The 27,226-nt window shown below is 36.9% G+C and overlaps 2 protein-coding genes across 2 annotated transcripts; one reads left to right on the forward strand and one right to left on the reverse strand.

Moving 5' to 3' along the window:
• Positions 1-2,141: 2,141 nt before the first annotated feature.
• On the reverse strand, positions 2,142-6,485 carry LOC145799133 (phenylalanine--tRNA ligase, chloroplastic/mitochondrial-like). Its single transcript, XM_082888677.1, has 5 exons — positions 6,354-6,485; positions 4,369-4,548; positions 3,644-3,757; positions 3,492-3,538; positions 2,142-2,351 (listed from the first exon to the last, which is right to left on the reverse strand). Exons 2-5 carry the CDS (start codon positions 4,432-4,434, stop codon positions 2,234-2,236), a joined length of 345 nt encoding a protein of 114 aa, XP_082744803.1. The 5' UTR covers positions 4,435-4,548; positions 6,354-6,485; the 3' UTR covers positions 2,142-2,233.
• A 13,674-nt stretch (positions 6,486-20,159) lies between these two features.
• Positions 20,160-21,085, forward strand: LOC145799134 (uncharacterized). Its single transcript, XM_082888678.1, has 4 exons — positions 20,160-20,360; positions 20,440-20,529; positions 20,625-20,711; positions 20,815-21,085. The coding sequence occupies exons 1-4, from the start codon at positions 20,196-20,198 to the stop codon at positions 20,995-20,997; spliced, it is 525 nt and encodes a 174-aa protein (XP_082744804.1). The 5' UTR covers positions 20,160-20,195; the 3' UTR covers positions 20,998-21,085.
• The last annotated feature ends 6,141 nt before the right edge of the window (positions 21,086-27,226 follow it).

Genomic DNA, 27,226 nt, shown 5'->3' on the forward strand with positions numbered 1-27,226 from the left:
CGAGATTCGATTCATGTACTCCTTTGTTACGATTTTTTTCCCTGACATTAGGATCCACATGCTCCTCACTCTCACTGTGGATGTCGTCCCCAACCTTTTCTTCTTGCTCATTGTTGGCCATCTATTCTCCTTAAGTTTCCACAGACGGCACCAAATTGTGGATGTTGATTTTTGACCACACAACCAAACAGGGAACTTAGCTGGAGAACACCAGGAGAATATATTAAGCCCCACAACCTGTAACAAGAAAATAAGAATATTGCGATGGTTTGCCACTCGGGGACACTCTGACGATCAAGTCAGTAATCTCTCAAAGATATCTAATCTGATTAAAACTTACAAGTCACTACTCAAAATATGTCACACATACCTGAGACCCACAGGGGTGCCTCCCTTTTAGAGCCATTAGTGCCCAAATCCCCTAGAAGCCTCACTTCATAGGGTTCAAGCACATAATGCTTATATCAAATTCTCAGTTGGGTAGGGATAAACTCCCTAAGAGCTTTATCCTTATCTAACCTAGAACCCTCTTCTGTTTAGGAATTCTTATCCCTTATCCGCTTATCTCGGATTTCGGTATCTCTGCAGATAATCTTAGCCTAGCCGAGATCATCTCAGCAAGCATGTTCAGTCCACGTGGCACCTCGGCTGACACTTCGGCGTCATCTTAGCCACATGGCATCATTCGCAAAATACTTCCCCATACCTAATATTTTTTGTAATAAGTTTTTACTTTTGAATATGAAATAGTTGGTTCCCGAAACACTTATATATTATAATTTTATGTAAAAATTATGTTTATGAATCATCTTCTTTTATTTTTGGGCACTTTTATTCTTTTGAATTTCTTTTTAGGTACTGTTTGTTTTTACTTTAAAAAAATTAGAATACGCACCACATTCCATATGCACCTTTAGTTACTTCATTTTCTTCTTTGGTTCTGACTAATTTTTTTTCTTTAGTTATGACATTATTTTGAGATATTTGGTTATGACTCTTTTTGCATTCGATTATGACTTTTTCTTTTTTTTTTCTTTTTTCTTTTAGTTATGACTCAAAAAATATGGAATTATGCCATTTTTTTCTGTAATTATAAGGTGCATACCATAGTTTTTCCCTATCAGGTGTCAACTAAACACCATAGTTTTAGCACAATTACACTGACATCTCTTCTAGTAAGATTTAAGAGAACCAAACTGAAAACACAAAGATAGAGAATGTAAATTATACATTTTCAGTATAAAAGAGATAAAAATATCATTTGTTTATTCATATGACTAACGATTTACAGAAGAAAATAGGGTTAAGTGTTGTATGAAATAACATTTTAACACTACAACAAAATGATTTTTTAATGACAAAATCACTTCGTCTCCAATAGTGAAATTTTCGTCACCAAATTGATCTGTGACGAAATAATTTCGTCACCACGTTCGTCATCAATTCGTCGTCACTAAAAGTACCTGATGACGAAAATTTATTTTGTCACCTATTATTGATATTTGGTGACGAAATATTTCGTCACTAAATGTTAAATATTTTGTCACCTATAACGTCCATTTTGTCACTAAAATTAATTAAAATTTTATTATATTTGTTTTGGGTGACAAAATATTTCGTCATTAAAAATAGCAATAGAATTTTTAGTGTCGAAATATCTTCACCAAAAGATGAAAAAAAAGACCCTTCAGTGACGAAAACTTTTGTCAACAAATATTTTAATTTAGTGATGAAATAGTGAATGTGTGACAAAATTATTTTTTGGGATTAGAAAGTTTTAGTGTCAATTTTTTTTTGTCACCAATAATAAATAAATTTTAAAATTTGGGTGGGGGAGGGAGGGTTATATTTGCAATTTATATATCTTTTTCAATAAACAACACCTGTACATTTTAATAATCTATTAAATGAAATATCTAATACAAATCAATATAAAATTAAACTGTTCATTATCATAAAACAACCCAAGTAAAATACATGTCTCATAGTATCAAGAAATTAATATATAACATCCAAACTATAACATCTATTCTAATAAAATCAAAAACTACAACACAATCAAAATAACTAGGGCATTTTAATAACCTGCTGAATATAATATCCATTACAAATCATTACAAAAACCTGTTCATTTGGTAATATCAACAAAAACCTGTTCTTTTAATCTATTCAATAAAATATCAACAAAAAGATAAGATCTATCACAATATAATCATAACCCACAACAACATAGTCAAAATACATGTTTGGTAATATCAACAAAAAGTACAACTACACTGTGATGGATGTGTCTGGTAATATCAACAAAAAAACTCTTGCTATGCAGGTTACCAAATTCGTTCATCTCCAATCTGCCATTTAAAAAAAAAAAAATGACAACAACAACAAAAGGTTAACGTAACCATTCACTAAATATGTTAATATGCAACCTAGAAGAGAAAAAATAAAAATTTCAAAATAAATTTTAAACCAAATTTTACCATGCTTGTTCCGTAAATTTTTACAACTTACATTAGTTCCTCCTAAGGTGTTCATGATATTTCTCGGCCTTTTAACGACTATTTCAAGATTTTACTCCCTAACGGCCTATTTTCAAGTCTATATGTTTTCCAACCGAGAGTCCTATGATTATTCTGTAAGTTTTCACAACTTATGTTTATCCCTCCCAAAGTGTTCATGATAGTTTCTGATAATCTCAAGGTTTTTGTGATGTTTTTCGGGCCTTTAGATGCATATTTCACTATTTTCCCAGGACCTTGTGCCTAAATGTCAAAAGTAGTTTTTTATTCTACCCTAGTTGAAGAAGAAATGTTCTACTAAATTAACATATAAACATAATATACTAACCCAGAAGCTTGTCCATCAAAATCTGAACTTTCCCCACTTTCAAAATTTCCCGTGATACCTTTCTGCGTCAAACACTCTGTAATTGAAACCATCTATGTAAAAACACAGGACAGGTTGGGCTTGGCTTGGTATGTGGTTATAGGTAAATTGAGATATTCGCACATTTCACCAAAAACAAAGCTGGGCTCAAAGTGTGGCTCTAGTGTGTGGGGGTGCAAATGGCCAACTCAAAATTTACTCTTTTTTTTCGGTTAATTACCCATAATATATATACATATATATATATATATATATATATATATATATATAGTAATTCCATTTCTTTTCCATTTAGTTTTCCTTTGACAAATCCATGATCCAAACATAGCATAAAGAAGCACAAATCCTTAGCTTAAAATATAATCCATGTCCACTTAAATGAAAATAATTGCCTTGAGGACAAGTTACATAGCTAGATCTCAATGAGAAATGTAGCTCTCATTTCAGGATAGGGGACTAGAAGATCAGAAACAAAAGCCCCTCGTTCTATATGGCAAAACCCACAACTACCAAGAAGAAATGCATACCTATAACTTGAAAATTTGGGAAAAATTTTACACGATGAGAGTCACATTATTAGTTTCGGGACATGTGGCAAATCTCACCTTAGAACAACGTTCAACTTGTTCTGCACCTGTTCTCTTACATTCCACTGCACCCACAAAAGAAAAAAAGGCAAAAAAAAAGAAGAAAAATAAGTTAGGGTTTGTCATTTGATAGAACAAACAAGAAGAAAGGGCCCTTTCAAGGAAAATACCTGTAACTCATTAATTTCATCATCTGTAAGTGAACGCTCCATGGATCGATATGCTATCCTGTAACAATGACTAGTCATTCCTTTCTTGTTTGTAAAATTATCAATCAGTTGCACCTGGAAAGAAAAGATGAATTCAAAAGATGAAATAAAAGATCAATCAGTTGCACTAACCTTCATATCACAACCTATGTGATGAATCTCTTCACAATAACAATGTTCAACATTCTTTGAAATGCAATTTCTACATTTCAAATATGTTTTGAGGTGTCATGTGTATTACAATTTTCTACAATTATTTTTCATTCTTTGAAATGCAATTATTACGTGAATGATATTTAATACAACTTTAAGATATCACTTCATGAAATACTAAAGTTAAGTAAATTGTTCAATAGAACAAAAAGAAAAACAAGAAAGAAATTTTTTTTTTTTTTTTAAAGTAGTAAGAAAACAATTTTCGGAAAAAGTTTCTGTTAGTTTCCTTTTTCTCTGTTTTCAAAAACATAAATCAATAAAAATTCTTAATGGATTCTTAATAAAAATTCAAAAACAAAATTAATGATAAAGAAAATTAACAAGTTACTACAAGATTTTAGATGGTTATAAACCCTTAAAAATTCCTTGGTACAGATTTTCTGACAAGAGTTGCAATCTTTAGAAATAAATTCTCTCTAACATGGGGGTGATAGCATGTATAGGTGGTTTTTAATGGATTCAGGAATTACTTGAGATGTAAACCGCTCATCAGATGACCAAAAAAGTCGGATATCTGGGATGTCAAATAGGACCATGGCCAAACACTCCAATCCAAGTCCAAAAGCCCAAGCAACATTATTTGTTTTGCCACTCCGCTTCAATATTTCCTGCTCTGTCACTCTGCAACCCAGAACCTCCAACCACTTTTCCTGTCAATAATCAGAAAGTTAATCATTGGTTATATAAGGTTTTATAAATACTGTGGTTTCCTAAGAACCGTAACTGTGAAAGGACCAAGATAATCTCTGCTTGTCTGAGGAAAGTGTAACGCCCTAGATTATCTTTCTATAATTCATTTTCCCTCGTTATGTTCTAATCTATCTACTCTCCTTCTCTTCTCAATACTGCATAATCAAAAACAACCATGATACTTATTCTACTGCGGTGTCTTTAGCATAATTGTATTGTATCTGAAAGATTGAAGATTCTATTGGCCATCATCACCCATGTAGGTTTTTCTGTTTTGCCTTTAATTGACTTCGTATATTTTTCTCTATTTTTCCCATTTCAAAAAGTTGTCTACACCGCCTCCTCATTTTCGCTGTCTTAAATAATATATTTATCTCTCTGTTCTAACATAAAAGGTTGCTGACAATTTTGGCTTAAAAACCAATCTCGAACGCAACGCATATAGTTGTAGTGCTAGAAGATTTAGGATAAAGTCCATATGTACTTTGAATTTCACAGCCAAAAAATAACCACACCACCATCAGTAACAATATCAATTATATAACTGTATGTATGAAGAGTATTTTTTTGGTTATAAACAAAAAAATGGTATGGTAAAGAGGAGTTCCACAAGACACCAGAAAGGTAATTGGTAATAGAGTAGAAAATATGAAACAACGTAAACAACATGAGTAAAACTTTATAGTCTCCAGGTGTATACACATACATCATTTTGAAAACTACAACCAGACTTGGAAATACCTTATAATTTTATTGATTTGGAGACATATATGCACTATGGAACCAAGTGACAAAAGTATACACTACATTCTAACAGGTTAAGCATTTTGAATCTTTTACATTTTAGTCACAAGACTCGCAACTAATACAGAATGCATATGTTTGAAGCAGAGTTCAGAGATTTTAGTCAATTGTACAAATAATTAATAGCTTACCAGAAGGAAAAGAGATCCATAACACTATTGTTTTTCTTTTGATAAGAAAAAATAAGTTTTATATTAGCATTACTCATCAATACATTTTATTCATTGAATCTCGAAAATGACTGTTGTTACAACTTAATATATTATAATAGCAAGCTAGACATATATTACGTTCAAGAAAGGTATGCATATCATGCCAAAGAAAGAGTACTCAACCCTCTACCTCTCTCTCACAAATTTTTTTAGATGTTTTCTGTTACTGCTCCATTTGCATGATAACAGTTCAAAAATGTATCAAATGAACCAAGACAGAATCCATGGATTTTAATGAAGAAAAAGTCTCCCAGAAAATAGTTCAAAATCAAGCTTCTCACAAAGAGTTATGGTTAACGCAATCAAAGAAAAAAAAAATTAAAAAGCAAACCATGTGCAATCAAACCATGTTCTATGTAAAATAGGGGTCTCAAAAATAGCAAGACCATCTATGTAATTGACATTGGTTGCTGGAAGTAGATGGGCATCAGAAGTGATCTCATTACCAATTTTCTGATCGTTGCATAGGAAACAAAACATTAGGAAACATTTAAATACTTGGGTAATTCCAATGTGAATCCTACATGTTTAATTGCAATGCCATCATTAGGAAACAGAACATTCAAATAGAAGGGGGTTCTGTCAAATTTATATAGAGCAAAAATCAAGGGTTGATTTCAACAAAAATCAAGGGCTAGTTTCAACAAAAATCGAAAATCAAGGATTGATTTCAACAAAAATCGAATTAGCAAAATAGTAGAAGAATAGAAGAAGATAAGAGAAGAAGAAAATAGAAGAGAAGAAAATACCTCAGTCGCCGCTGTTGCTCGCCGATTGCTGCCATTGCCGCCGCTCGCCGATCGCTGCCGCTGGTCACTCTCAGCTGGTCGAACGGGTGCCGGGCGATCAAGGATATGCAGAAGACTAGGGTTAGCGCTTGAAGAGAGAGAGAGAGAGAGAGAGAGAGAGAGAGGGAGAGAGGATTGAGAGATATGTTTGGAATCTCAAAAGTAAAATAAAATAAAATAAAAAATGATTTGTTTCTTTGTTAAGGGGGGGGATAAATAAAAAATAAAAAAGTTACTTTACACATTTTTTTTTTTTTTATGACACATTGAATTAAAAGTGGGATGGTTTTAAATTTCTAGGGGTTACCTATATGTATTATTGTAGTACTGGTGGAATATTAGCAGGTTAATTTTTTGCAACGGTTTGAAAGGTCGTCGCAAATTAACAAAAACGAAAAAAATAGGATGAGGCTTTAGGATTGGAGTGTACTGTTAGGTTCGTGGGGACCCACCACGGATCTCGTTTTGATAATTCGAACCGTTAATTTGTAAAATTCGTCGAGTACTATATATCTATAAAATATCACATTGATCAGATATCGATAGTTATGTGATCAAATCAATTTTATAGTGAAAGGCTGTCGGCGGTGAGCCGATCGGCACACCGGCGATGTGTGTGAATCGATGAAATGTTAGCAGCGGCAGTGAGGAAACTCAATCTCGTGAATGAGTATAAGGTGTGTGTGTGTGTGTGTGTGTGAAATTAGGTTTGATGGAGAAATTATTGTGTGTGTCTGTGTGTGTGTGTGTGAGGTCTGTGTGTACAACCAAGCATAACAGTAGTTTTTTTTTTAGATCTGCTTCCATAGACGCCAATATATTTTCATTTCCCTCTAAAATATTTAGCAACTAAATCATTTATTGGTGACAAAATTATTTCTTCACCAAAGATAAAAATATTGGCCACAAAAATAGTTTTGTTACTAAATGATATTAAAATATTAAAAATTATTGGTAACAAAAATATATTCGTCATTAATAATTTTATAATTGGTGACCAATTGTTTCGTCACCAAAAGTCTCAAAATTTTGATACCCTCCGAAAAACAGCGGGAAAATCTTCAGTGACAAAAAAAATATAAATAATGACGAAAAATAATTTCGTCACCTAATTTTTTTATTATGTATTTAGATTGGTGACAAAATTTTATTTTTGTCTCTAAAAGTTGTACATTTGGAGACGAGATATTATTTTCGTCACTAAAAGATACGTATTTTGTGATAAAATTTATTTTCGTCATTAGTTTTCGTCTCTAAAGACTATTTTTGTTGTAGTGTAAGGGAATCCAATGTAATTATGTTAAATTTATAGGGCTGATTGTATTATTTTTTTTCAAACATTAGGGAAGGTCAAAATAATTTAACCAAAGATCAATGTATGGAAAGGGTCAAGCTGAAAGTAAATTTCTTCAAAATTCTATTACAAAATTTTTAATGGTAAATCATTTTAAGGACTATTATGAATTTTTATTTTTTTTAATTTGGATAAATTACACCTATACTGTAATGCCTCGACATTTCATCATTAATTAACAATGTTAATTCAAGAACATCATAACTAATGACAACAAGTTAATCCAATAGATAATCTGTTACATGACTCAAAAAGTATCTCTTCCCCCATGAACTATTCATGTAATTACATCATTGTATAATTACATTCTTCAAATAATGACAAAAGTTCATTGGATAAGAGATAATACAAAATATGAATGTCCTAAGGCAAACATCTTCTAAAGAAGTGCCCTTCAATACAAAAAATGTGGAATCTAGTTTCCATCACAAAAAATTGGCCCGAGGCTTCAACACATAGCATATAAAAGAGCCTCCGTGCCATTGACTTTGGTAGCATGTCAACGCCATCCCCTAAAAGGTTGTTAGTTTTGGGCTGAGCAATTGCCCAGTAGGAAATACCATTAACAAATTATATAATTAATTGAGATACACATGATCATACAATGCAAAAGATGAGAAAAACCCAAGTCCGTTCCTTTTTAAAACCATGATGACAAACTATGTAATGTCAATAACAAATTCTCATCCTAAACATTGGGTATGCTATGACATCCCGATACAAGAGCCATAAACCACAAATACATATGTATATATATAAATATATATAAAATAATCTCACATTGGCCGACTCTAGAAACGGTGGGCTCGTGGACACCCAAAATCCTGTTTTCCACATTCGTCGACTCTAAAAATGGTAGGCTTATGGATCCCCTAAAACCTTTCCAACATTTATCTGGTGATAAGTAGAAGATAAGGCAATTGGGCACTGTGACTCCCCGTGCGAGTATCAATATATAATACACAACTCAAAAACCAAAACCCGACTCACAACTTGGACTTATATGCTATTTAACCCCTTTCCAATGTTTTCCAAACATTAACAATTTAAAACCCCAAAGTATAATTAATAAATGCATATGATGCATGAGTTTCTAAATCTCAATTTCCCTAAGGTTGTTTCAATTCACAACAATCCAACAATTTAAACATTCACAACTAAGAGATTCTCCAAGTTATACCCATCATCATCTCAAGGTTTTGTATAAAGAGGTTTCCAAAATTTCATATTCCAACCTAAATATCAAGTCAACACATCCATTTTCAAGATTAGGAGGTGAACTGAACCAAATCTTCTTTATTGAACAAATTTGAAAATTAGGATTTGAAGAAAATTGAGAATTTTCCCTGTTGAGGCCTTTAAAGGCCAATTCTCATCATCCATAACACAATTATCAACATATATACACAAACTCCTCAAAGAAAATCATGAGATATAAGCCCTCTTGATCAAACACATTAGATAACATATAAATCTTCATACATCTTGATATATATATATATATATATATATATGTATATAATGAAAATACCACATGTGTGTCTCAAATCAAATTTATAACAAGTTAAAAGTACTCATACCTTAAGATTGATGATAACAGATGAAGACCCAACTCTAAACTTTGATGAAATCACAAAATAATCGGTAGAACTCTTGATTTAAACTTGTTCTTCAACCCTCTTTGAAGATCTAAGATGGATCTTGGGTAAAACTAAGAGAAACCAAGTGTTTTTTGGGTTAGGGTTTGAGAATGGATGAGAGACAGAGAGAGAGACAGAGAAGGTATGGAAAAAGTAAGAAAAAAGTGTTTAGATCGACTTTTAAAACTACTATCCCAAACAGACTGTTCAAGCGAACTTTACACCACTCGAGTAGAGTACACAAATCAAAGAGATTGCTCGAGCAAACTTTCCACCGCTTGAGTGGTAAACGCAAAATCTTAGAAGTTTTGCAGAGTACAGTGAAAATACTGGGAGTCTTATTTCTATGCCCGAGCGACCACATTACCGCTCGAGTAGTCCCGCCTACAAACAAGCAAGATGCTGGAAGCCTCACATCATCGCTCAAGCGATCGATTGCCTACTCGAGCTGTCTCCCAGAATAGATTGTTACATATACCTTTGAGGCTTAGCTTTAATACGGATACTTTCTTGGCATTTTGAAAATTATAATGACCCCGTTGTCTAAGTTTGTTAATTAACCTTCTTAACAGATTAATGAAAAAGACTTTAGTGCCCTTACTTGTCATGTCCTCAAGATGAATTGGATGTGGTGCTTTTTCTCTACCACACCCTCTATTTACAATCTATTTCACCACCAACAACTTTTGTCAACAAACATGAGAGGGAAGCAAAAACCTCCAACTTCACCCCTACTTCTGCTAAACAATTAAGCAAAATAAAGTAAAAAAGAAAAGAAAAACAAGTAGCCTATAACAAACAAATTTAAGAGAGAGATGCATACATTGTAAAGATTGCTAATTTTGAAGAAGGGACCTAGGTTGTTAGTGCCCCCATCGTAATCTATCAAATCAATTAATTAATGTTGTCAGCGAATGGTGTCAGCTAACCTAACGGTTAGTTAAAGAATTGTGTAATTTGTAATGAGATTATAAATTTTAGGGAGGTATTTGTATTAAAATCAAACCTCAAGGGGGTGTAGGTATAATTTACCCTATTTTTTACTTATTTTTTTGTTTAATCAAACAATGGAAAATGCAACATATGACTCATGATCGATCTGCTATTGCTAAATGCATTTTTATACATTCGGTGAGTTCCTCAAATCTACAATGACTTATTTTGTAACGTAGAAGTAGAGATTACGGCACCACAACTATCGATTGCGATGATTGACTGATCGTGAAAGTGTTTGGTAGTGATTGTTTTGATTTTTATTTTTTGTTATATCTTTTATTTTTGTATTGCTACAACATCTCTCTGCGTTTCCTTTGTAGAGGCTTTCTCCTTTGTGCATGGATTTTTTTATTTTTTATATTTTTTTTCTCATTGCATGGAGGTTATTATCCGCTCTACGTAGAGGTTTTGTTTTATCCCTTTTGTGATTTGTTTTGTACTCCAATTTATTTTGTTGAATTAATGTATTAAGTCTTATACTATCTAATAAAAAGCAATAATAATAACAAAAAATACATGAAATACTAATACCAAAAAAAATGAAATCAAAACAAATGATTCGGTTAAGAATTGATTTTTTTAAATAATTTTTTTATTTTTTACAAGAAATATATATATATATATATATATATAAGGATAAAAGAGAATGAATTAACTTTTTATATTAATATTTTGGCCTTTAAACTAATTTTTGAAGGAGTTATTGATTGGCAATGTTGGTTAAGGACTACTACTACTTTGAGACATGAATTGGGCGACAGTGCTGATTGGAACCCAATGTAAATGGATATATATGCACACACTAATAATACAATATAAAATGCACGCGTGGTCTACTGTTTATCTCTCCACCGCCAATCTTCGAAATTCGAAATTCCAAAAGTAATAATATTACTTACTACAACAATATAGACTGATTATAAAGGAGGTGCATTATGCTACATAAAAGAAGCATTCTGTCCATCAACGCTAGCATATGCAGCTTTCATCCCTGCATGCCATTCCCATCCAAAGACTCCAAGACAAAACATTAGAGAGAGAGAGAGAGAGAGAGAGAGAGGAGGGGTGGGAGGGAATGTTATTGCAGTCTTTTTTATATGAGAGAGATGAAGAGAATGTTAATAGGAATGTTTGTTTATTTATCATTGTGCATATTGTGGTTCAAACAAAGCATTATGACCTCCTAAGATTATTCCCACTTCTAACTCTTGTCCTTTTCTACTCACCCCTCCCCCCACTACTTCCTTTTTCTCATTTCTCCAAGAAATAGAAAAAGTTGGAATGAGAGAGAATTTGAATGGCATTTAAATTAATATTTCTAAGTATTTAAAAAAGTATTCAGAAATTTAAATGCGCATAATAAAATTATTTTGGAGCTGACTGAAACGTATTAAATTTAAATTTACATTATACATTGAAAATTTTAACACTTTTCTAGACAAAAATTAAAAAGAGAGAATTTGAAAGAGATTTAAATTATCAGCAATGTTTGTAAGTATTTAGAAATTCTATTTAGACAAATATTCAAAATTTAAAATTTGTAAAACAAATTAATTTTAGAGGTGAACCAAACACACCGAGTTTAAATCTACACCACACTTTGAAATTCTTAAGATAATTTAAAAAATAATTAAATTATAAGCAATATTTGGTATTCACAATCTTCATTTAAAAAAAAATTCAAAAATTATTATGTGTGGAGCAGATTCATCCTGAGCGTAATCCAAAAATACTAGATTCAAATTTACACCCTACATTAAAATTCTAGACACTTTTTTTAGACAAAAGTTTTGGATACATAGCATTTTATGTTAAATTATTGATAAAGTTGATATTGCATCCAAGGCCTACGAAAAGAGGTACCATCTTCTCCAAAAGCTAAAAAGGACTTTTGGGGACAAGATGACAGGAGCATCACCCAAACCTATTATTCCTCTAAACACACCCTTCCATGAGCTACTTTCAATCCCTCTTTTGGACTTTTTCTCACACCCTTTTCTTCTTTATCTATGCTTTGGCCTCTCCTCTCACATACACAAAATCACAGTGCTCCTTAGATTGGCCACACAACCTTTTCCTTTTGGACTATTTAGCTTAGCTGCCGATTCTCCTATTCTTCCCTCAAATAATATAGATTTTTAGAATCAATTTAAAAACCCAAATATGCATAAAATCAAATGGAAAAAGACAATAATAACCACATACACATGGTGTATACATACTACATAGCCATGCATGCAGGCTATATAAAGCTCATTAGAGACCCTTCCTTTCCACCACCCTACTTTGATGATTGAAAGAGCTCTCACTTGAAAATGGGTAGGGATAGTAGTGATCAAATAGTGATTCAATCTTCCATTGCATTGCTTCAAGAGAGGTTTAGGCAACTTGAGAGAGTAAAGGAGATGAGAGAGGGAAGAGAGCTCTTGAGAAGTTTATTTGAGTCTAAAACTTATAGTATTCCAACTCCAAGTGCCCAGTATGAGCCATCCAAGTTGTTTTTCAAATCAGAAATACTGATCCCCCAACCTAGGACACCTTGCCAAGTTTCTCTGTCCCTCTGGCCAAACTCACAGACCAAGCACTCCAACTTCACTTCTGAGACACCACCACAACTACTGATGAAATCATGGCCCACTGACAACAAGCCAGTGTTACGCTCTCCACCGATCAAATTCAGTGACTCTGATTCTGATGTTGATACCTCTCTTCATCTCTAGTGTAGTAGAGTAGTAACATATATATACTTCTCTTCTTCTTTTTTTTCCCCTTTTTTTTCTTTGGTAATGTTATGTTGGGGATAAGTTAAAAAGTAATGATACTGTCAACAATGATCATTACCTTTGATTGTCATTACTAAGAAATGGTTTTTGGTAAGTCAAGTAATTTTACGATTGTTTAGAGAAATTTTGGATGGTGTTGAGAGTTTCAGCATTAAAGGTGAATTAATTATGAGATTCTTGATGCGATGAAATCAGGTTTGGCAGTTTAGTTGCACTAGTAGACTAGTAACAGTACAGTTAGTTTATTTATTCAGTGATAAGAAATAAAATCAAGATTAACAAGAGAGAAAGGGAGTGAGCGTTGTAACATAGATTTTGTTTTTTTTGATCTGCAAAATAAAAAATTTATTGATGTAAAAGAGAATGAATACAGAGTAGTTGATCAAAATTACATAACAAATAAAAGGCATGGAAAATTAATCAATACAGAGTTTTAACATAGTTGCTCTACTATTTGTTCTAGGTAATTAATAAATTCTATAAAGCAGAAAATTAATGAAACATGTATGCCAATTTTACTTTGCATGAGATGAGATGACAATTCAAAAGTGAAGATATTACTTTTTTCGGTGGTGTTAGAGATCACTAATTTAGTGGCTCTAAACCCACCACTAATGAGGTGGCAAAAAAAAAAAAAAAAGCACAGACACAATACAAACTGTGGCAGTGGGCCACATTACTAGTAGTAGCTCTAATTAGAACTCCCACTCATTTTCCTACTTTTTTTTGACAGAAGTATCCTTAATGGAGAGTCTTCTTAATGGAGAGGGTCTCAATCTCTCATTCTTTACTGGTTTCATTTATAAATGCACATAACAACTGCTTACATGAGTTTAAGAATGAGAAACAAATGTAAGAAATAGAATTATAGGTAACATTTTCCTTTCTTTTTCTTTTCTTTCCTTTTTTTCCCCTATATCTTGCCAACATTGGTAGTATGTAGCTCTTAGATCATGTACAGTTTCAATTTTATTTATTTTATATTATCATTATTTTTTTTTTGGGAGTTCCGTAACACCATTTTTCTGTTACATCCAACCAACAAGAATTGTTTGTGGGTAGGAATATGGTTGAGGTCCTCTAATTTCTCACAATTTGGCTTCGAGATTTATAATTAATGCAACTAACTGTTGGTGCATAAGCCAATGCATATGTTAGTTTAAATATTAGGGTAAATTATATAAATGGTACCTATAGTTTATACGATGTGTCAATTTGGTTCGTATTTTTTTAATTTGTTCAATTTTGCCCATTAATTTGACAGATTGTTTCATATTAGTCTAATAAATAATAGCCGTTAGGTTTGGTGGATAGAAAGTCATCACGTGCTTAAACAATGTGTCAATTTGGTCATTATAGTTTACAAGATGTGACAATTTGGTCTCTGTTGTTTTAATTTTCTCAATTTTTATAGAGCCTCAATTGACACATCGTGTAAACTACGAGGACCAAATTGACAAATTGTTTGAATTTCCGTTCACTAAACCTAACGGCCGTTATTTATTGGACCAATATGACACAATCTGTTAAATTAATGGATAAAATCGAACAAGTTAAAACATGGATCAAATTAACAGATCGTATAAATCACATGGATCATTTGCATAATTTACCCTTAATATTAAGGGAGATGTTTCTCTCTAGTTGGTTTTCAATTGAAGGGTGTTGTTGGGTTTCCGTAGGCCCACCACAGAGCTCATATCGATAATTCGAACCGTTTAATATGTAGGGTTCGTCGAATATTTTATTTCTCACTACAAGAAAAAGGGGTATAAACACGGAAGCTTTTGCGACGGTGCGTTTTCCCGTCACAAATGAGCGCTTTAGCGACGGCCTTTTACCGTTGGTAATAAAACTGCACGGGTAGTGTGAAAAAATGAAAGTATTAGCGACGACGCTTTTTACCGTCGCTAAATTTTTTTTTTTTGAGACGGCATGAGTTGGCTGTCGCAAATAGTGGACCATTTGCGACGGCAAAATGTCTGTCGCCCAAAAAACTTATTAAAACGGCGTCAATTTAGCTTAATAACTTATCATTTGCAAAACGGGTAGTGTAAAATGTACCGTCGCAAAAAGTTAAAAAAAAATTTGCCCCCTCTTCCATTTCATCTTGGCACTCAATGAAATCCCTAAATGTTTGAAATCCCCAAACGAGCGACGAACCGCGAACTTGGCATCTCTCTGGACGAGCGACGAACGGCGAGCAGGCTAGCGGTGGTGCGGTGGTGCGGCGATGACGACAGCTAGGACTGGACCGGCGACGACTTTCTCACAGCTCATGCTCTCTCTCTCTCTCTCTGTATATATATATATATATATATGTATGTATTAACTGTTCAAAAATATATATATATATACATGAATATAAATTATTTGCCCCACTCAACCAAGTAAACACCAGACAAGGAACAAAATTTTGTCTCATTTCCATTGAAATGGATGAAACATATCTGTTTTCTATGAAACTGGGACCAAACATTAGTGAAAAACCGAAACTGAGACCAAACATATCTGTGTGTGTTTAATAAATATATGTGTGTGTGTGTTTTTTTTTTATATCATTTAATAAATATCTGTGTGTGTTTAATCAATATCTGTGAGACCAAACATATCTGTGTGTATTTAATAAATATCTGTGAGACCAAACATTTCCATTCATTTACCTTTATTAAACCTTCTTTTTCATATCATTTAATAAATATCTGTGTGTATTTGTTTTTTTACAGCAAAATAGGCATGTTAACTTTAGTGTTGGACGGTGTGGGTCATTTGTCTTTTTCTCATGAAAAAAATTTTTGATCAGACAAAAATTTTGAGTGAAAAATTCATTTGATATGAAGCACTCAAATAGTAACCTCAAAAATTTTATGCTTTGACTAAAAATTTCATTTCTTATGAAGCACTTTAGTAAATAATTCAAAATTTTACCTGAGTTTTTTTAAAAAAAGGTTTGGTATAGGTTTGAGTTTGCTAAAAGGATCACTTGATTTTGGGTAATAAAAAAAAAAGAGTAGAATTTAATTTTGAATAGGTTTGAGTTAAAGAGCATAGATGAGTTTTGAGTATTTTTTAGTCAAACTTAAATTTGTGTCAAAATTTGAGAGTATAGATTGGAGTTATTTTTAGTGTGTGTTTAAATCTTATATTTATAAATTCTTTTGTGGTGAAAGAAAAAGAATTTTATAGTGGATGGAGAGTTTAATAACTTTTATGTAAGTAGAGGAAAAGGTCTTTTGAACATCTTTTATTTTTATTTTTATTTTTATTTTAATTGTCTAAAAGCAAATACATGTTTAATTACAATTGTGGAATCTCCATTTAAGTGCAGTATCATTTGTAGAGGTATAAAAGCTTTGAATACATCAACTTCATTTCAAATTAAACTAAAAATTAAAATTAAAATAGTGGAGTAGTCTAAATAAATAAATAAACATTTTTTTTGTCTCACATGTTGTTGTATAAGTCTTTCATTTTTTATGTTCTCCCATCAAATCGGTAAATAACTAACTGGGATAAGACCACCTACCTATTTGAGAGAAATTGGACGGATAGGTATCATGGTACATGAATACGTAGGTATTATATTTAGAGTTACTTTGATGAGATATTTTTATGGATATGTACAGATGATGGATAAGAGTTGGATTGATTTGCCAAATAGGATGTCGAGCGAATACATTAATGGGATTGATGAATTCCTTGTGTTTGCCTACACCAATAGGGTTGAAGGTTCGATGATCAGTTGTCCGTGTAGAAAGTGTGAGAATCGATACCATCTTGTACGAGAGGGTGTACGAGAGCATCGGATTTTGAATGATTTTTTTAAAAAATACAAACATTGGATTAATCATAGCGAATCTTACATTTCTCTGCATGGTAATCGAGAGAATGAAACATTAGCTAATTTAGACATTGGGGATGATATGATTGGAATGATACAAAGGGCTCTGGGAAATCCACATGCTGGTACAAGTGTTGAGGGTAATGAACCACAGGGGCCTGATCCCCATGCATCTGAACCCAAGCTCGGTCCAAATGTAGAGACTGCAAAGTATTTCAAACTTCTTCAAGATGTACAAAGTGAATTGTATCCGGGCTGTCAGAAGTTCACATCTTTGTCATTCATTATTTGACTTCTACATTTGAGGTGCTTAATCAGTGGACAGACAAGTCTGTTGACATGTTACTTGAGTTATTGAACGAGGCGTTCCCGTTGGGTGTGAAACTTCCGGACTCATATTATAAAGCTCAAAAGGTCACAACAGATTTGGGCTTCACGTATGAGACGTGGGATGCATGTCCCAACAGTTGCATGTTGTTTCGAAACGAGGACGCCAACCTTGATAAATGTGTCATATGCAACAATTTAAGATGGAAATCAAATGGTGATGGTAGTTCAAATGGTTCTCACAACAGTGGCAAACAAATAGCTACAAAACAAATGAGGTATTTTCCTTTAAAGCCAAGGTTGCGGAGGTTGTTTATGTCATCCAAGACGGCTAAAGTAATGAGATGGCATGCAGAGGAACGAACTAATGACGGTGTCTTTAGGCATCCTGCAGACTCCCTTGTATGGAAAGATTTTGATCGTCAGAATATTGACTTTAGTAATGATTGCCGAAGTGTAAGGCTTGGCTTAGCATCTGATGGTTTTAACCCATTCAGGACGATGAACATAGTTCATAGCACTTGGCCTGTTGTACTCATTCCATACAACTTGCCACCATGGATGTACATGAAATAACCATTTCTAATTTTATCTGTACTTATTGACGGCCCGAAAGGACCTGGTGACAAGATTGATGTGTATATGCAACCGTTGATTGAGGAGTTGAAAGAACTATGGAATGACGGTGTCTCTACATTTGATGCATCAACAAATCAAATGTTTCAAATGCATGTAGCTTTACTGTGGACAATTAGTGATTTTCCTGCATATGCAAACTTGTCAGGATGGAGCACTAAAGGCGAATATGCATGTCGTTGTTGTAATAAGGAAACTACATTGTGTTGGTTGAAGCATAGTACGAAACAATCATACTTGGGTCATCGCAGATTTTCACCTACTGGCCATAAATTTCAGAAGGATAAAGTATCATTTGATGGTATTCGGGAAGTCAGACTCAAACCAAAATTGTTGTCTGGAACTGAGATGTTGCTACAATTAGAATCTAAGGGTATTTTAACCCAATACAAGAGGGATGACCTTAAGGAGAGGCATAGGAGACAAGTAGAGAATGAGAAAGCTGGACATCGCACCCATAGCTGGAAGAAAAAGAGTATCTTCTATGAACTGCCCTATTGGGAGCACAATCTAATTAGACACAACCTCGATGTGATGCATATAGAGAAGAATTTTTGTGACAATGTGTTGTGGACAATATTAGGGGATGCAGAAAAATCGAAGGATGGTGTTAATGCTCGGCGTGATTTACAAGAAATGAATATTAGAAAATCCCTACATTTGCAGTTAAGAGGGTTGAATAAAGCTTATTTACCGCCGGCACAATTCACGATGACCAAGGATGAGAAAGATTTGTTCTTAAAAGTATTGAAGGAAGTTAGAGTTCTCGACGGGTATTCATCCAATATATCGCGTCGCGTGCGCTTACATGATAGAAGTATCGGGGGTCTTAAGAGCCACGATAGTCATATTCTGATGCAACAACTAATTCCATTGGCCATTCAAAGATCGTTACCGAAGAATGTAATTGAACCTTTGATTGAATTGAGCAATTTCTTTAGACAATTGTGTTCCAAAGTGAATGGTGCGACGGATTTGCAATATATTCAAGATCGTATCGCCGTAACACTTTGTCATCTAGAGAAAATATTTTCTCCTACTTTTTTTGATATAATGGAGCACTTGCCTATACATCTAGCTGGCGAAGCATTATTGGGTGGAACGATTCAGTTTCGATGGATGTATCCAATTGAGAGGTATCTTCTTACTTTGAAGCAATATGTGCGTAATAGAGCTCATCTAGAAGGTTCAATTGCTTAAGGATATCTTATGGAAGAATGCATGAATTTTTGTGCACAATATCTTACGTACCGATGTGGTACGTAAGAGGACATCAACGGCACCACCATCAGAGGAGGCATCACATCGACCACCATCAGAAGGGCCATTAGTGCCACCACTATGTGACCAGCCACCGCAGTGACCACTATTAGTGGCACCACCATTAGAGGAGGCATCACAACGAGCACCATTAGTGCCACCGCATCGACCACCATTAGTGGCACCACAGCAGCTATCATCTACTCAGCCTCCACGCCTACCATTGGTGCGTCCACCATCAGTGGCACCACCATTAGAGGAGGCATCACAGTGAGCACTATCAGAGGGGCCATTAGTGCCACCGCATCGACCCCTATCAGTGGCACCGTAGCAGCTATCATCCTGACTAGAGTAATCGGCTTATGAGTTATCCGCAGGTATATAAATTTGCTTTGATTTGTATGAAAATTATTTAAATATATATTTATTTGTTCTCATTACATATAATTTGTTTATTTTCATTGTATTTTTCAGACCCTTCGACTTCTTCACAGCCTCCCTCAGGTATAAGAAATTGATTTGTATTGACATTATTTAAATTTGCATTTGTTTATTATCATTGCATATTGTTTATTCTTATTGTATCTCGCAGGTCATGTTAGCTCTTCATCAACCTCGAGTAGGCGTGGTAGAGGATGTGCCAAGGGCATTAGGGAGTGGGGTACTGGTACAAAGTTGGACATACAATTTGATGAAAATTACTGTCCAATAGGGGATAACGTGTCTAAGTTAACTACTCAACTTGGTATTATTGTGCGAAATGGTAACATTGTTCCACTTACTTTTCTTGACTGGAACACTGTGCCTGATGACATTCTTGATGCTATCTGGAAGGATGTGAAGGTAAAAGTATATTTTTGTCCAAAAATTTAAATTCCAAAAATTGTGTTATTATTATTTAAACTTTGAAATTGTGTTTTATAGGACAATTTGAATATATGTCCAGAGGAGTACAAGCCAATCTGCATGAAAAACTGTCACAGCATATGGAAGGATCACAAGAATAAGATTAAGTCTAAGTATTTCAAGCCTAGAAGCGAAAATCCTAATCTGAAGGATGATGTTCCTTTGCACATTGTGCCAAGCCAGTGGGAAGAACTTGTAGAGTATTGGCGTACTTCCGATGCTGAGGTATACAAATAAGTTATATGTATGATATGTAAACATACAAATCATATTTATATACTTACATTTGTTGAACCTACTATAGAAAATTGCAACTAAGAACGCTAAAAATCGGCGAGCTCACGGCATAGCTCATACCACAGGGCGTACTACTTTCACTCAGATACGGCATGAGGTTTATATTTTATTGTTTTATTTTTGTATATAAATAAACATTGTATATTTGCAAATTATTTGGATTCTAATTTTCATATTTCTAAAAAAATGTAGATGACCAATAAGGGGGAGTCTACTGATAAGATGAATGTTTGGCTTATGACACGTAGAGCAGACGACCCAGAGGTTATCCAGACCTTGGTAGTTTCCAAACACTTTTTAATTGTATTTAAAGTTTATTTTTTATTCTTTGTGTGTCAACCATCTTAATTTGGCATATACTTGTATGTCTTATTCAATACAGGATGAGTTTAATGGCCAACTCTCTATGCTACTTGAGGATTGTCGGACTTTGGAGGCTAGGAATGCCATTTTCCATAAGTTAATAGGTCATGACAATCATGGATATTGTCGCACATACGGGAGAACTGTGCCTCAGAGAGCAGTGTATAAAGATGGTGTTGGGCCATCACAGTCAGCACCCTAGCCATCGACTATTGTTCAGATCACCCAGCAGGTTCGTGCGGAGCTAAGGGATGAGTTGAGGGAGGAGCTGCGAGCAGAGTTCTCTACACATTTACAACAGTTGAGAGTTGAGATGATGGCCTTTGTGTCACAGGGGACAAGTATGGATCCCAACAGACAGATTCGATATAAATTAAATTGTTTGATAGTTAAATTTTCACACAACATTATGTATAAAATTCGAATATGATTAACACATTATGCATTGACTATCATAGGCTCCTGATGCATCGAGTGGCCACCGGGCATCTAGGGAATCTGCAGAAGATGAGAATCTATATACACCACCACCAGAAGATCAGGTATAAAATGTATCTTTACATTCTAAGCTAAAATGTATCTTTGAATTCTTTGCATTGTAAGCTAAGAGACTTGTGGGAGAAGACGGGACTCCAATCGGGTTCCCGGTTTGGGAGTTAGAGACGGATTTCACTCTAGGAAAACTAGTTCTTTAAGAAACTTGAATTCGAGGTGTTAACGCCACAAAATCACCAAAAGGGGTCGGTTCAACACGAAACTCGGCACACACGATCGCCTAGGGACGAGAGACTTGTAGGAGAAGATGGGACTCCAATCGAGTTCCCGGTTTGGGAGTTTGAGCCATATTTCGGTCTAGGCAAACTAGTTCCTTAAAAAAATTGAATTTAAGGTGTTGACGCCCCAAAATCACCAAAAGGGGTCAGTTTAGCACGAAACTTGTCACACACAACCGCCTAGGCACGAGAGACTTGTGGGAGAAGACGGGACTCCAATCGGGTCCCCGGTTTGGGCGTTAGAGCCATATTTCGACCTAGGCAAACTAGTTCCTTAAGAAACTTGAATTTGAGGTGTTGACGCCACAAAATCACCAAAAGGGGTCGGTTTAGCACGAAACATGGCACACACGACCACCTAGACATGAGAGACTTGTGGGAGAAGACAGAACTCCAATCGGGTTCCCGGTTTGGAAGTTAGAGCCATATTTCCGTCTAGGCAAACTAGTTCCTTAAGAAACTTGAATTCAAGGTGTTAACGCCCCAAAATCACAAAAAGGGGTCGGTTTAGCACGAAACTTGGCACACACGACCGCCTAGGAACGAGAGACTTGTGGGAGAAAACGGGACTCCAATGGGGTTCCCGGTTTGGGAGTTAGAGCCATATTTCGGTCTAGGCAAACTAGTTCCTTAAGAAACTTAAATTTGAGTTGTTGATGCCCCAAAATCACCATAAGGGGTCGGTTTAGCACGAAACTTGGCACACACGACCGCCTAGGCACGAGAGACTTGTGGGAGTAGACGGGACTCCAATGGGGTTCCCGGTTTGGGAGTTAGAGCCATATTTCGGTCTAGGCAAACTAGTTCCTCAAGAAACTTGAATCCGAGGTGTTGAGGCCCCAAAATCACCAAAAGGGGTCGGTTTAGCACGAAAGATGGCACACACAACCGCCTAAGCACGACAGACTTATGGGAGTAGACGGGACTCCAATGGGGTTCCCGGTTTGGGAGTTAGAGCCATATTTCAGTCCAGGCAAACTAGTTCCTTCAGAAACTTGAATTTGAGGTGTTGACGTCCCAAAATACCAAAAGGGGTCGGTATAGCATGAAACTTGGCACACGCGACCGCTTAGGCACGAGAGACTTGTGGGAGAAGACGGGACTCCAATGGGGTCCCTGGTTTGGGAGTTAGAGCCATATTTCGGTCTAGGAAAACTAGTTCCTTAAGAAACTTAAATTTGAGTTGTTGACGCCCCAAAATCACCAAAAGGGGTCGGTTTAGCACGAAACTTGGCACACATGACCGCCTAGGCACGAGAGACTTGTGGGAGTAGACGGGACTCCAATGGGGTTCCCGGTTTGGGAGTTAGAGCCATATTTCGGTCAAGGAAAACTAGTTCCTCAAGAAACTTGAATCCGAGGTGTTGAGGCCCCAAAATCACCAAAAGGGGTCGGTTTAGCACGAAACATGGCACACACAACCACCTAAGCACGACAGACTTGTGGGAGTAGACGAGACTCCAATGGGGTTCCCGGTTTGGGAGTTAGAGCCATATTTCAGTCCAGGCAAACTAGTTCCTTCAGAAACTTGAATTTGAGGTGTTGACGTCCCAAAATACCAAAAGGGGTTGGTGTAGCATGAAACTTGGCACACGCGACCGCTTAGGCACGAGAGACTTGTGGGAGAAGACGGGACTCCAATGGGGTTCCCCGGTTTGGGAGTTAGAGCCATATTTCGGTCTAGGCAAACTAGTTCCTTAAGAAACTTAAATTCGAGGTTTTGACACCCTAAAATCACCAAACGGGGTCGGATTGGCACGAAACTTGGCACGCACGACCGCCTAGGCACGATAGACTTGTGGGAGAAGATAGGACTCCAATGGCGTTCCCGGTTTGGGAGTTAGAGCCATATTTCGGTCTAGGCAAACTAGTTCCTTAAGAAACTTGTATTCGAGGTGTTGACGCCCCAAAATCACCAAAAGGGGTCGGTTTGTCACGAAACTTAGCACACACGACCGCCTAGGCACGAGAGACTTGTGGGAGAAAACGGGACTCCGTTGGGGTTCCCGGTTTGGGAGTTGGAGCCATATTCCGGTCTAGGCAAACTAGTTCCTTAAGAAACTTGAATTTGCGGTGTTAACGCCCCAAAATCATCAAAAGTGGTCGGTTTAGCATGAAACTTGGCACACACAACCGCCTTGGCACGAGAGACTTGTGGGAGAAGACGGGACTCCAATGGGGTTCCCGGTTTGGGAGTTAGAGCCATATTTCGGTCTAGGCAAACTAGTTCCTTAAGAAACTTGAATCTGAGGTGTTGACGCCCCAAAATCAGCAAAAGAGGTCGGTTTAGCACGAAACTTGGCACACACGACCGCCTAAGCACGAAAGAATTGTGGGAGAAGACGGGACTCCAATGGGTTTCCCGGTTTGGGAGTTAGAGCTATATTTCGGTCTAGACAAACTAGTTCCTTAAGAAACTTGAATTTGAGGTGTTGACACCCCAAAATCACCAAAGTGGTTGGTTTAGCACAAAACTTGGCTCACACGACCGCCTTGGTACGAGAGACTTGTGGGAGAAGACGGGACTCCAATGGGGTTCCTGGTTTTGAAGTTAGAGCCATATTTCAGTCTAGGCAAACTAGTTCCTTAAGAAACTTGAATCCGAGGTGTTGACGCTCAAAATCACCAAAAGGCGTCGGTTTTGCACGAAACTTGGCACACATGACCGCCTAAGCACGAGAGACTTGTGGAAGAAGACAGGACTCCAAAGGGGTTCCCGATTTGGGAGTTAGAGCCATATTTCGGTCTAGGCAAACTAGTTCCTTAAGAAACTTGAATTCGAGAGGTTGACGCCCCAAAATCACCCAAAGGGGTCGGTTTAGCACAAAACTTGGCACACGCGACCGCCTAAGCACGAGAGACTTGTGGGAGAAGACGGGACTCCAATGGGGTTCCCAGTTTGGGAGTTAGAGCCATATTTCGGTCTAGGCAAACTAGTTCCTTAGGAAACGTAAATTCGAGGTGTTGACGCCCCAAAATCACCAAACATGGTTGGATTGGCACGAAACTTGGCACACACAACCGCCTAGGCACGAGAGACTTGTGGGAGAAAACGGGACTCCAATGGGGTTCCCGGTTTGGGAGTTAGAGCCCTATTTCGGTCTAGGCAAACTAGTTTTTTAAGAAACTTAAATTCGAGGTGTTAACGCCCTAAAATCACCAAACGGGGTCAGATTTGCACGAAACATGGCACACACGACCGCCTAGGGACGAGAGACTTGTGGGAAAAGACAGGACTCCAATGGGGTTCCCGGTTTGGGAGTTAGAGCCATATTTCGGTCTAGGCAAACTAGTTCCTTAAAAAACTTAAATTCGAGGTGTTAACGTCCCAAAAGCACCAAAAGGGGTCGGTTTAGCATGAAACTTGGCAGACACGACCGCCTAGGCACGAGAGAGTTGTGGGAGAAGACGGTACCCCAATGGGGTTCCCGGTTTGGAAGTTACAGCCATATTTCGCTCTACGCAAACTAGTTCCATGAGAAACTTAAATTCGAGGTGTTGATGCCTCAAAATCACCAAACGGGGTCAGATTGTCACGAAACTTGGCACACACGACCGCCTAAGCACGAGAGACTTATGGGAGAAGACGGGACTCCAATGATGTTCCCGGTTTGGGAGTTAGTGCTATATTTTGATCTAGGCAAACTAGTTTCTTAAGAAACTTGAATTCGAGGTGTTGACGCCCCAAAATCACCAAACGGGGTCGGATTGGCACAAAACTTGGCACATACGACCGCCTAAGCAAAAGAGACTTGTGGGAGAAGACGGGACTCCAATGGGATTCCCGGTTTGGGAGTTAAAGCCCTATTTCGGTCTAGGCAAACTAGTTCTTTAAGAAACTTGAATTCGAGGTGTTGACGCCCCAAAATCACCAAACGGGGTCGGATTGGCACGAAACTTGGCACACACGACCGCCAAGGCATGAGGGAGTAGTGGGAGAAAACGAGACTCCAATGGGGCACCCGGTTTGGGAGTTAGAGCCCTATTTTTATCTAGGCAAACTAGTTCCTTAAGAAACTTGAATTCGAGGTCTTAATGCCCTAAAATCACCAAAAGGGGTCGGTTTTGAACGAAACTTGGCACACACGGCCTCCTAGGCACGAGAGACTTGTGGGAGAAGACGGGACTCCAATCGGGTTCCCGGTTTGGGAGTTAGAGCCATATTTCAGTCAAGGTAAACTAGTTCCTTAAGAAACTTGAATTCGAGGTGTTGACGCCCCAAAATTACCAAAAAGGGTTGGTTTAGCTCAAAACTTGGCACACACGACCACCTAGGCACGAAAGACTTGTGGGAGAAGAGAGTACTCCAATGGGGTTCCCGGTTTAGGAATTAGAGCCATATTTGGGTCTAGGCAAACTAGCTCATTGAGAAATTTGAATTCGAGGTGTTGATGCCCCAAAAGCACCAAAAAGAGTCGGTTTAGCATGAAACTTGGCACACACGACCGCCTAGGCACGGGAGAGTAGTGGGAGAAGACGGGACTCTAATCGGGTTCCCGGTTTGGGAGTTAGAGCCATATTTCGGTCTAGGCAAACTAGTCCCTTAAGAAACTTGAATTCGAGGTGTTCACGCCCCAAAATCACCAAAAGGGGTCGGTTTAGCACAAAACATGGCACACACGACCGCCTAGGCAGGATAGACTTGTGGGAGAAGAGAATACTCCAATGGGGTTCCCGGTTTGGAAGTTAGAGCCACATTTCGGTCTAGGCAAATTAGTTCCTTAAAAAATTTGAATTCGAGGTGTTGATGACCCAAACTCACCAAAAGGGGTCGGTTTAGCACGAAACCTAATGCACATGACCGCCTAGGCACGAGAGACTTGTGGGAGAAGACGGGACTCTAATCGGGTTCCCGGTTTGGCAGTTAGAGCCATATTTCGGTCAAGGCAAACTAGATCCTTAAAAAACTTGAATTCGAGGTGTCAACGCCCCAGAATCACCAAAAGGGGTCAGTTTTGCACGAAACTAGGCAGACACGACCGCCTAGGCACGAGAGACTTGTAGGAGAAGACAAGACTCCAATGGGGTTCCCGGTTTGGGAGTTAGAGCCATATTTCGGTCTAGGCAAACTAGTTCCTTAAGAAACTTGAATTCGAGGTGTTGACGTCCCGAAATCACCAAAAGGGGTTGGTTTAGCTTGAAACTTAGCACATACGACCGCCTAGGCACGAGAGACTTGTGGGAGAAGACGGGACTCTAATCGGGTTCCCGGTTTGGGAGTTAGAGCCATATTTTGGTCTAGGCAAACTTGTTCCTTAAAAAACTTGAATTAGAGGTGTTGACGCCCCAAAATCACTAAAAGGGGTCGGTTTAGCATGAAACTTGGCACACACGACCGCCTAGGCATGAGAGAAATGTGGGAGAAGACGGGACTCCAATGGGGTTCCCAGTTTGGGAATTAGAGCCATATTTCGGTCTGGTCAAACTAGTTCCTTAAAAAACTTGAATTCGAGGTGTTGACGCCCCAAAATCACCAAAAGGGGTCGGTTTTGTACGAAACTTGGCACACACGACCGCCTAGGTACGAGAGACTTGTGGGAGAAAACGGGACTCCAATGGGGTTCCCGGTTTGGGAGTTAGAGCCATATTTCAATCTAGGCAAACTAGTTCCTTAATAAACTTAAACTCGAGGTGTTGACGCCCCAAAATCACCAAACG

This window comes from Camellia sinensis, chromosome 9 (assembly GCF_055761805.1).
Source record: "Camellia sinensis isolate YWXY chromosome 9, ASM5576180v1, whole genome shotgun sequence".
Lineage (NCBI taxonomy): Eukaryota > Viridiplantae > Streptophyta > Magnoliopsida > Ericales > Theaceae > Camellia > Camellia sinensis.